Consider the following 12,107-nt stretch of genomic DNA (forward strand, 5'->3'; position numbering starts at 1 on the left):
AATAGAGGTTGAGAAGATGATATGGACTGAGCTAGTTCTCCAACAGACATGACTGATGTCATCATCTGTGCCCTTCAATAACAGGGCTTTTCTTTCTTTTTTTCTTTTTTTTGCACAGACTTAGATTTAAAAATTTAAATTTTAGGCCTTTAAAAATCTTAAATATGTAGGGATTTTAGATACAAGCAGTGGTGGACAAAGTACTCAACCCCAGTACTTGAGTCAAAGTATAGATACTCCTGGTCAAATATTACTCAACTACAAGTGAAAGTTGCTCAGTCAAAATTTTACTTGAGTTAAAGTACTAGAGTACTTAGTTTTAAAAATACTTAAGTATTCAAAAGTACATGTTTTTAAAAATACTTAAGTATTCAAAAGTACAAATTACAAAGTACATTTTCTAATATCAGTACATGCTGTATTGTTTTCATGATGCATTTACAGAAGCTTGTAACTCTCTGAAACCATCTAATGATGCACTGACCTGCAGTAGAACCACTCTGCTACACAAAGTCTGTAGAAACACCTATAAAAACTTCAACAGAGAAATACAATCAAAAACAAAAAGGACAGTTATTGTCATTTTCTGATGTAACTGTATTAAAATCACTGCATAAAAGCAGATTGAAGATAACTGTAAGGAGTTCTCCAAGTCTGTTAAATAACTGAGATTTCTTTCTGTCTTCAGAGGCAGTATATACATGAATTATGTGGTATTTTTCACCCCGATTAAAACAATTCAACTTTAAAAACTACCTGGATTAATGAATAATTATAATAACATCTTGAGGTTTAATTTTGTCTTTCTCCTGCCGTCACCATTTCCGCTTTTTGTTTGAATGAAAGAGGGAGAGCTTGCTTGTGCTTGTTAGTGCGCCTGGACGTATTTCTGCTTTTACATCAATCCCACTTGAGAGGAGCTACTGTGATTGGTTTCTTTCTGTGAGGAACACAGCAGGTGACCAATTGCATTTAAGAAAAGAAAAAACAGCAACAGCTGACTTCAACGATGTGCTCAGTCAAAAAGTAACAACAACCTTCCTAGAAATGTAGTGGAGTCAAAAGTACAATATTTGTCTTTGAAATGTAGTGGAGTGAAAGTCATAAGTTTCCAAAAAAACAAATACTCAAGTAAAGTACAGATACTCAAAAAATGTATTTAAGTACAGTACTCAAGTAAATGTACTTCGTTACTGTCCACCACTGGATGGTACTCAGGTTGTGGTGCTCAAAGTGCAAAAAAACAAAAACAAAAACAAAAACCCAATAGCAATAGTTTTTCATCTGGACACTTTATTAATAACAATGACCCTTTAGACTTTGTTGTGGACAGCTTGGATTGCAACTGCAAAAACAGCACACACACAAACACAACTTATAAATATTCCACAACAGGCACAGTTAGCATTGGGAACCTGCTTTGGTTTGCTATAAGTCACCTTTTTACCAACTTGTACCACAAGTCCAAAACACTGCCCAAAGTATTTTCACTTTCCAATGTTGTCAATCGTTTCTATTCTGAGAGATCTGATCATATTCAAATGCGAGAAATTTGTTTTTAAGGCCCCATTATCACATTTATTTAACCAAATCTGTAATTAACATAACTAGGTAGCATCTTGAACAGACTGCATTGGAAGGAAAATTAAATTCTCACACTGATGACGTATTTTACTCTTTTGTTCTCCGTCTTATCACAAACCTACAGTCTAACATACTCAGTGTTTGTTTTTTACACAGGGTAAAAGTCTGAACAAATCACAACATATTGAACATTTCAAATATCCCCATAGAGTACACAGTTTGAAACATCAAATATACAAACATCTGTCACTCTGCTACACACAGTAAAACCTTGTTTCACACAGGTGAGTCAGCAATATTGCACAGTGCAAACAAAGTGAGACTATTAGTAGGACAATAATCTAATTATTTCTCTGATAGCATCTGTTAGTTGTGCCTCTCTACCCAGCTTTAATGATTCAGTATCAAAATCCCTCAATTAAACCCATCATTAAAGATTGCGACAACATTAATTTGAGAAATTACGCATCCTAAAGACATCAACTCAAAGGTCTGCGATATGTGACACTCAGCTGGTGGAGCGGTAGAAAAATTTTAAAGGCATTTATGTGACATTTACTCTTTTCTTTTTCTTTTGCGTGACTTGGAAGTGATTGCCATTTGTTTTAGCTGTCAATGGTATACGTGCATGTGTCTTTCTAAACCTGAGAGCAGTATCTTTGTTAAATATACTGCAATTTCAAACAATGTACTAGCAGTACCACTTTTCAAAACTGCCAATACTTTAGCTTTCAAAGTCAGTCTGAAAACCTCTGCTTTAGTGTGATTCACTACATTGTAAATTGAAATGGGCAATGTTACAGTAAGTGGAATGACTGGTAAAGCCTAGAAGCTGAACATCCACTTCAGCACAGACACAAATCTAGACCATCCTACTGTAACTGTACTCAAACAGGACTTTCTAAATCCCAAACAAATACCATCCATCCCTCCACTCCCGCTCTGCTCACAGTGTCAATCCACGCTCTTAAGGGTCGCGCTGCTTCTACCAATCCAGCTCTTGAGGGATTTCAGAGGGAAGGAGTGATGTTTGTTCAGGTCATCGACAAGCAATAACCCGCCCAGGTCCATTCACACAAAGACACTAAACAGAGGGAACTCCGACTGGTCCGGCTGCAGGAGGTCCACCAGGAAACAAATCGTCCCCGACAGGCCTTCAAACAGGCTGCAGACACTGGTCACTGAGTGGGAGCCCGTCTTAAACTCCTCAGTGAAGATGAACTCTGCGAACCTTTGGGGGAAAGGAGGAGAGCGGAGAAACATTAATGGAAATTGACATTTTAAATGAGTAGATTACAGCAGATGGGGAGGCAGGGCTGTAGCTACTTAACTACTGACGACTTCTTTAAGGGGTCTGAGAAGAATTCTGCATGATGGGTCATTTAAGTCTGAGTGTAATGTTCTTTGTCTGTTTGTGTTTGCCACGCTAACAGCCCTGAGAGGCTGCACTGAGGCACAGTGCTGCTTTGAGCTAAATGCTGTTTATGCAGTTTTTCCGACAGCACTCACCTTAATCTTTATTTATATTTCTAGTACCATGTTTGTATGCACCAACGTGTCACAGCAAATTCATTGGAAATGATAAAACCTACTTGGAAATGAAAACAGTTTCGGATTCTGATTCTAACATAAGCATGCTAACATGGTCAAAATGATGCTGTTAACATGCTGATGAAAGCTGATGAAATGTGTATCGTGTTGACCGTTTTACTTAACTGGCATGATAAGAGTTAAACAATTCTTAATAAATTTCTAAGAGAGCCATGGATGTGTTTATCAAACTGCAAAGCAATCCATCAAATATTTGTTGAAACATTTCAGTTAAAAAATGTGAACCTCAGATCGCCAAAGTAAGTAGCATTCATCCAATCAATCCATCAGGCATGTGTTTGGTTACAGGTGTACTTAGGTGTAGTTAACTACATGTAGCTCAATTACTAGTTTAACTACAATTTGCAGTAGTTCTGTGGTGTTTACAAAGTTAAAGTAGTTTTAGTTTGACAAACTAATTTCAAGTAGTTTTTAAGCAGTTAAGATATACTTTAACTACTTTTCTTTGTAAAGTAGCTAGTTTATTTGCTAAAATACAGCTTTAATGAAGTTTTCCTAACACTGTTGAGATATTTAAGTCTGGACCAAAGTGGTGGACTGACTGAACAAAACGGCCACCTCTAGAGCCATGCAGCCATGTGGCTAAATACTGATGTGGTGGCTAGTTTCACATTTCAACTTGGGGTGGGTTTCAGTGGTGGTCCTTGCACTCTTTGACCTCAATATTTTTAAAATCTACTGCCCCGAGGGAAACAGTAGGAGGGATTTCTTGCCTCTGAGCACGGTAGATGTATTTTGAGTTGCCTGTGAGCCGATAAAGCAGGAGAAAGACGTAAGCACTTCCGGCAACTCCATGACAAATCCCAGGTCCCTTCTTCAGTAGGCCTTTCTGCCACACAAGCTCCCCACTACGGATACATGTGTCCAGATACTGGGGTTTCTTATTGATCAGGTAGGCTTTCGCAAACAGATATGCCACACCTGTATGAGGAGATGAAGACACAGATTCATTTAACAGTGGAAACAATAACTAAGATAAAGTATGAACACTTGTGTGATGAGTGTACCTGGGGCTCCGTGGCACCAGTGCACCAGCTCATTCTCTCTCTCAATGATGGCACCCAGCTCTGCGGGCCAGTTACAGTTCTGCTCCTGGTTCATGAGGAAGTCGACACTCTGCCACACCAGGTCCTTCTCCGTCCCGCTGAGCATGTCCTGGTAGCTCAGCAGCATCTGCAGCACTGATGAAAGACCGTGGGCTGCACCTGACAGGAGGGGGGCGTGCGAAGGATCACACATGCACTCAGCAAACCAGGCATGCAGGGAAGCAGCATGCCAGGCACACAGACAGACAGACAGACCGAGAGACACAACCCGAAGCATTCAAGCACAAACATTCACAAACTACTACTACTGGAGGATGTGATTTTTTTTTTCTTTTGCTTCTTATCTTCTAAACTGTAGCCCACTGTACATACTTGACAGTTTTGTTTGACAGTAAATGGTTTGTTTTCTAAGGCTAGTAGCCTAAACTTGATGACAGAACAGCTTCTGTCAAGTACATAAGGAGCCCTTCAAGACCACAGACCACTCTGTCAGGATACATTTTCCACCAAAAGATGCGTGCACAACTATAATTATGAATTGTATATCAAATCATTAAAATGATGCGAGAACTATCACAAAATTTAAAGTAATTAAGCTTCATATTATCTGAAAATACTTCAAATAAAAAAAATGTATTAATCTTGAGGTTTCATAGTCAAGATATTCATCTAATCCTTGAGAGTGATCAAGTTACATGCTTCCATCTGAAAATGCAGAAAAAAAGTTGAGAAAATAAAGTACATATATAAAGTAAATATAATAATAAAAAAATATATCATGTAAATTTTGTAAACAATAAAGTTGAGAAAATAAAAGTAGCTATTTACAGTTTTGCAAACCTAGCCCCAGACAAGAAAGTCGACATTGGAGCATTCTGCAAATTGTGTAGAACGTGAAAATGTTTTATATCCATTGCCAATGTTTTTAAAATTCTCACTTTTTACAAAACTTCTGAAAGGCAGCTACAGAATGGCTCCATGTAACTCGTCAGTATTTTTCAATGTGGACCATATGTTGCCATGTTTTTGTGTTTAAGTGACAAATAGAGTCGTCAGTTTTTGAAAATGGTTCAGTATTGAGTGAGACTGCTGCAGCTGAAAGGCTGCAGTGTAATCCTTATGGGAAATTTCTTCTACTATCCAAAGTATACCCCCTAAAAGTGCACGTTTTACCACTGACAGACTCAGATTGTTATTTGAAGTGACTGAGAACATTATAGGAAGGATCCCTACAGAAAAACACCTTTTGTTGAAGTGTAAAATCCTTTTTGTTTAACCAGAACAGACGATTTATCACTCTCACCAAAACAACCAGAATCCTTTTACAAAAACAGTAATTTTATCATTGTAAAACACGCCTCTACACACATCTTATGTGGTGAATAAAGGCTTTATTTTGAACCGACCAGAGTTTGCAATTGTTGGAGAATTGGAAATGTGAACCAAGACAGTTTTGATAAGTTTTATTTTGTTTCTGCTGAGTTTGAATGAAGTGAGTTTTATTGCTTCTGTAAATGGAGTCTGGTGGCAACAGAGATAAATCAGCTGTTTTTACCTGAACAAAAATAATCTTGCTCTTGAACAAACAGGTTTGTAGTGATCCTTTGAAAAATTGTTGTCACTTTCAGTCACTTAAACACAAAAACATGGGAAAACAGGGCCAAGGTTGAAAAATATTGTAGTTACCCTTTAAGGTTAGGGAAAGATCATGATGATAGCAAATAAATTATGGTTTATTATGGTTAAAGGAAATGTTTGATATTTTGGAAAATATAATTTATGCTTATTTATTACTCCTGAACCTTATTGCTGTTCAGGAAAGATCACAGTTGTGCTAAAAACAAACACAAACTTTAATTTAATCTGTAATGTGCTACAAATCAATCCACCATCCAGACGCTGGCTTTGGATGTAAATAATCGGGTGCAGAATCCTCAAAAACAGACACAATTCATTGGGATATTGGGCCAAGTCTTCCGGGGTAATGCTGGATACATGCAGGGAAAACACAGCTCGCTGAGGTGGGACAGCCAGTGTCTGTGAATTCCCTTTTTATTCGCAGCTTATTGATTGTCGAGCAAATCAAGTGAGAACCCCCTCCATGAGCAAATCTCTGAGAAAGACCACACTGTAACGCATGCAGCACCTTTAGCCAGGTGTGGTATGAGTACTTTTAAAAGTGTTATTTATTCCACCTCCTCGTCATTCTCCAAGATCTCACTGTTTCCATGCAGAAGTGACCAGCAGGGCTATGCTTACTATGAACTCTGTGTTGGTGGGAAAGTTACTGAGGCTCGCCAACCCTCACAGCTGTCTTCATCCGATGCAATCAAGGAAAGGAGAGTTAGCTTTACACATATTGAAACACCAGCCCTACATCTGAAACCATCTCTAAAGTCTTCCTGTGTCTGCATATCGTCACTGTGGTAACAGAAGGTCCTCCTTTAGTCAGAGGACAGCGGCTCTGAAAGGAAGATTTAAACTACATCTTAATTCCTAAATTGTAATGAACACTTGAGCTGACAAAGTCTACCAGCAACAAAGACAGACATTTCAACTTACAGGAGGGTTAAATACTTCTATATCATTTCATTAACTTTGTTCAGATTTGGAGTTCTTACCAAGATACTCTGTTCCATAATAGGAGTACATGAGGGGGAAAGGCTTTCTCTTCCTCCTGGCGTACTGTCTTCCTGACTCGATGATGGCCTGACAAATAGATTTGATTTGATCCTTGCTCAGAATCTGCAGAATAAAAGAGTTATTTGCAAAGTTACTCATAACTGGAAATACAGGTATAAGTACAGAAGGGAGTTAGGGCCAAATGTGAAAAATGAATTTGAGTTCTGAGTTTTAAGTCAGAATTCTAAGATTGAACATGGAATTTGGACTTTTTTCCTCAGAATTCAGACTTTATAGTTTAAAGATTTATTCTCAGAAATTGTATGTAATCTTGGAATTCTGATTTTGAGATTCAGGTCAGATTTCTGACTTTATTCTCATAATTTTTGAACTTCATTGTCAGAATTTGGTCTTTAATCTCATAATTCTCACTTTGATATAAAACTCAAAATTCCGAGTTCAATCTCAGAGTTCTGAATTACATGTTAGGCTCAGAATTCTGACTTTATTCTCAGACTTCTGACTTTGACATTAAACTCAGAACCCTGGCTTTGTTCTTTGAATTCTGACTTTATTCTCAGAATTCTAAGATTGAACTCAGAATTCTGATTTTATTTTTTAGAATTTGGATTTAATCTCAGGATTCCAACTTTGAGATTGAACTCAGATTTCTGACTAATCTCAGAATTCAGTCTTTAATTTCATAATTCTTTTTTTATTCTTGGAAATCTGTCTTAATTCTCAGAATTATGACTTTAAACTCAGACCTCAATTGTTTCATATGTGGTCCTAGTCCTCTTCCATATAAAAGATATACAAGTCAGTGATACACACCTATACACACACAAAGTAAATCATAGACAAAGATATGTAATAGGATATTTCAATACTGATGTAAACTGATACAGTTGTGATAGGCCAATATCAGCTGATAGTATTTGTGGACCAGTAGGCCTATATCTGTTTGGCTCTAGCTATGACAAACCAGTGACCTCTGGGAAACTCACTATTTTCGGATGTTTAGAATCAATAGATTAAATATTACCATTACTCTACCAGATTTGTACAAACACTAGGTCTGGTGTTAACACACCTTTCAAAGGATCAGAAAACGTTCATTAGAGCTGGTTGTTGTTTCATTGTTCATTTATTTGTCATTTTACAACACAGAGTTGTATAACAAGAACTATCTTTGAGTGCTAAGAAGTGATCAGAGTTGAAGTTTAGGTAAAATAGGTCACTGACAGTGTGCCATTGTCTTGTTTAGGAGCTCACCTCTATTCCCAGCTTTTGTTTGAGGACCAGGGCGGCGCACAGATATCCAGCCCGCCCCACAAACAGCTCATCCGAGCCGCACTCCAGAAAATTGATTGGCGCACACACCTCCCACAGGTTACGAAATTTGGTCAGCGGCTTAACGAAATCAGCCAAGCCCAGGGATTTGTATATCATCGCGGCCACGGCATAGATCCCCGCCCCACCGAGCAGGAAGGCGGCCCGCATATTTTTGTCCGGCTCCGCGTCCACGTATCTGACCGACACGTCGATCATCTGCTTGGCCGTCTTCAGGTAGACGTCCCGGTGCTCGGAGAAGAGCGGACACTCGCTGACGTGATACAGCATGTAAGCCACCCCGGCCGGCCCATCGTACAGTCCTCCGTCGCAGTCGCTGATGTCGATGGGAACCTTCTTCAGGACTTTGTCCACGGTGGCGACCACGGCGGGTACGATGGCCTGGACGCCCTGGTCCGGCAGCAGAGCACCTTTGTAGTCAGAAAAGCGGTTTGCAAAGCAGCGGGTGTTTTCCATCACCGATCGACAGACACGGAGAGGCCCACGGTCACACCACAGATTTGTCCGCCTGCTGCTTCAGGTATCCAAGGATGCGAGAGGAAACAACACTTTGATCGCTCAGCCAATCCCATCAGCCCTCAGCTGATTGGACGTCAACAGTGATGGTTCAGCCTCATATTGGCTGATGGGACCTGCATCCTGACTACAGTGACACGCACAATGTAACTTCTGATGTCTGCTGACAAGAGGAGAGGAGTTCACATCCTTTTCCTAAGTAAAAGTATACGACTAATACCACAGTATGAAAAGTAAAAGCACAAAAGTTTAACCAGCAAGATATATTTAATAAAAGAAGTGCTCACTATCTATGCATGGTCATGTATGTTTGTTATTAACAGGCTGGGTTACCACATGGAAAATCTGAGCATCAACTGCAGGACTCCAGTGTCCAGGGGGACCCTGAAAGGTTTGTCATAATTAGCCTGACATAGGTCTATCACAGCTACATCTGTGGTGAGATGATCCCAGAAAACCAGTTTTTTAGTCCACGAAACACTTGTGGAGTTTCACAGGAAAACGTGTTGCACATGTGGGGACTTGGATTACATTATGTTTCTTTGTTTTGTTCTGTTTTTTCAGTTGTTTTTTCCGTTTGAAAACTGCCCACCATTCAGTTACATTATTGAGAAAATTCTGCATCACCATTTTCCTGTGGAACCCTGGTTGTATTTTGTGGACTAAAAAACTGAATTCGACCTTCAGTCGACATGAAGGTGAGTAGATAATGACTGAATTCTAAATTCTGAATTGGGTGAACTACCCCTTTCATGTTTTGCCCTCTGGGTGATTCTGTAATAGATGTGTTGTTTTCCAGTCCCAGTTGCATTTCCTTTTCTCTGTGGTTTCCATCTTACTCCACTTAAAGCTGCATAGCTCGTGTTTTTGAAGTGACTCACAATTTTCACTGTGGGCACAAGGTAATAAAGACAGTGAACTGTAACTGTACTTCAGCTATGTGTGTGCAGTTTGATTGACATCAAACAGCCCTGTTATAACAGTCTTTCCTGTCTTGGTCTCATTATGTGGGACATGGGACAATAGATAAAAATGCTGCATAGTCCCACATAAAATGGGACATCTGGTTTACAAGGCTATATTGGTCCATATCGATATCTGCATATATGTTATCCAGTATGTGACTACAGGAAAACATTAATTTTTAAGAACATAATGCAGATTTTTTTTTTTTTGGCAGTTTATGGGCAGCATGTTATGTATATCTAATGCCTTTTATTGAGTCTGGTTTAATATTTTGCTCTTTTTTTAAAGTTATAGTTATTTATAATTATTCAAGATACTGATGAATGTTCATGTGATTTGATGTTATTATGGACAGTAAAGTGTATTGTTAAGCTGTAAAACATCCTAAGACATTATAACAAAAAATACACACTCCAAATGAGTCTTTTTAGAAGACATTCTTAAACAACCCATACCAAAAAAAACAAAACAATTCAAACAAAACAAACAAAAAAATTTCTTATGTTTATTGAGCCTTTGGTCTAAATTCTAATTATTCTACAGAGCACATCTGAAAACAGTGGCAGATTGATTTGGAATGCTGGATAGAAGAAAATATGTGGTTATCAGTTATAGAAAATACACTCACTAGCTCAAACACTGACAGAACGAGACCATTTAAAATTATACACAGACCAGACTGTACACCATTACTGAGGGGCAAGTTTGATCTGGGCTCTACTAAATGTCCTAAATGTCATTCAGAATTAGGCACATATGCTTTGGAAATGTATTGAGATACAAAAGTTTTGGAGAGAAATGAAAGAGACAACCTGAGGGATTTATTAAGACATGGCAGCTGGTCATGGACATGATGGACCCCAGTGGACTGAACTTTATTCTACCTACCTGACAGCATGTGAATTGACTACAGCATATCCATGTACTTTGGATACAATTATGTTGATCTGTGTGTGTGTGTGTGTGTGTGTGTGTGTGTGTGTGTGTGTGTGTGTGTGTGTGTGTGTGTGTGTGTTTACATTTAATTTTATGGCTGTCTTTTTTGTTTGGTAATGTGTTTGTGAGTCTGTGGCTTTGTTATAGTGTTTTGTTAAAGTTTAAAGTTCAGAAATTATGAGAAAATTGGTTTTGTATGTATCCTGAACTGAAACAACTGCTACCAGAACCTCAATAAAAAACAAAACAAAACAAAGAAAAAACTGTAAAACATCCTGCCTCCATTACATATCTTTGTCACAAGTGTTTGACAACCACATCTGAAGGATCTTTTCAGAAAATATATTTATATATTCTATATTCTGTATATTCATACTGGACAGAATATCACTATCATTTTTTTAAACTCTTATAATTATTTAGAAAGTGGGAATATGTACCACTAATACCAGCTGAGATGATATGCAGGTCCTGCCATATTTTCTCAACTTTGGCCCTGTTTCAAAACCTAGTTTAAAGACCTTCATCACTGTGTGTAGCTATTTTCTGCATGTTAGTGTTTAATCAAATACACCTTTTTTTCCTGGCAGCCATGTTGATATAAATTAGCAGATAAACACGTGTTACCAGTGATACTTATTAAGATCCAGGTAGAATACACTACAGTTTGTCAGCAATCACACTCGCATGTCCAACAACTATTATTCATTTTCATAATTAATGTAATTTTTTGTGTTGTTTGTCTGTTTACCTCTGTCTGAAGCCCCACTGTGCTACTGCAACAACGATTCATGGTTCCAAGAAATCGAAGTGGCAACTGTCTCACTTATTTATTTATTTAGTTTGTTTTCAGTTCAGTATCTTCACCAGCAGGTGGCGACAGATGCCTGCAGGCTGAGCCGGCTGCTGTCCGTGGTGCTGAAGGCAGCGCTGCAGCTGATGTTGCTGATGATGTTACAAGTACAACACAATATTAAAGATCAGTGGTGGACAAAGTACTCATCCCCAGTACTTGAGTCAAATTATAGATACTCCTGGTCAAATATTACTCAACTACAAGTGAAAGTTGCTCAGTCAAAATTTTACTTGAGTTAAAGTACTAGAGTACTTGGTTTTAAAAATACTTAAGTATTCAAAAGTACAAATTACAAAGTACATTTTCTAATATCAATACATGCTGTATTGTTTTCATGATGCATTTACAGAAGCTTGTAACTCTCTGAAAATATCTAATGATGCACTGACCTGCTTGTAGAACCACTCTGCTACTCAATACTCAGATACTCAAAAAATGTATTTAAGTACAGTACTCAAGTAAATGAACTTCGTTACTGTCCACCACTGTTAAAGATCAGAGGTGCGACCTCTTACAAATATTTAATACCAAGGCTACTTTTCACAATTCAGATGTCTACGATTTGTTAGCAGGTCCACCAAGAAGAAATTTCCCTTCCCTGACGATACACTGTAACT

At 38.3% G+C, this 12,107-nt stretch overlaps 1 protein-coding gene across 1 annotated transcript; it reads right to left on the bottom strand.

Moving 5' to 3' along the window:
* Nucleotides 1-1,273: 1,273 nt before the first annotated feature.
* On the bottom strand, nucleotides 1,274-9,007 carry LOC146322599 (lanC-like protein 3). The gene is made up of 5 exons (XM_084724621.1): nucleotides 8,139-9,007; nucleotides 6,863-6,986; nucleotides 4,203-4,400; nucleotides 3,909-4,116; nucleotides 1,274-2,815 (listed from the first exon to the last, which is right to left on the bottom strand). Exons 1-5 carry the CDS (start codon nucleotides 8,670-8,672, stop codon nucleotides 2,656-2,658), a joined length of 1,224 nt encoding a protein of 407 aa, XP_084580747.1. The 5' UTR covers nucleotides 8,673-9,007; the 3' UTR covers nucleotides 1,274-2,655.
* Nucleotides 9,008-12,107: the final 3,100 nt, after the last annotated feature.

Source organism: Lutjanus erythropterus, chromosome 8, assembly GCF_056507025.1.
Source record: "Lutjanus erythropterus isolate fLutEry1 chromosome 8, fLutEry1.hap2, whole genome shotgun sequence".
Classification (NCBI taxonomy): Eukaryota; Metazoa; Chordata; class Actinopteri; order Lutjaniformes; family Lutjanidae; genus Lutjanus; species Lutjanus erythropterus.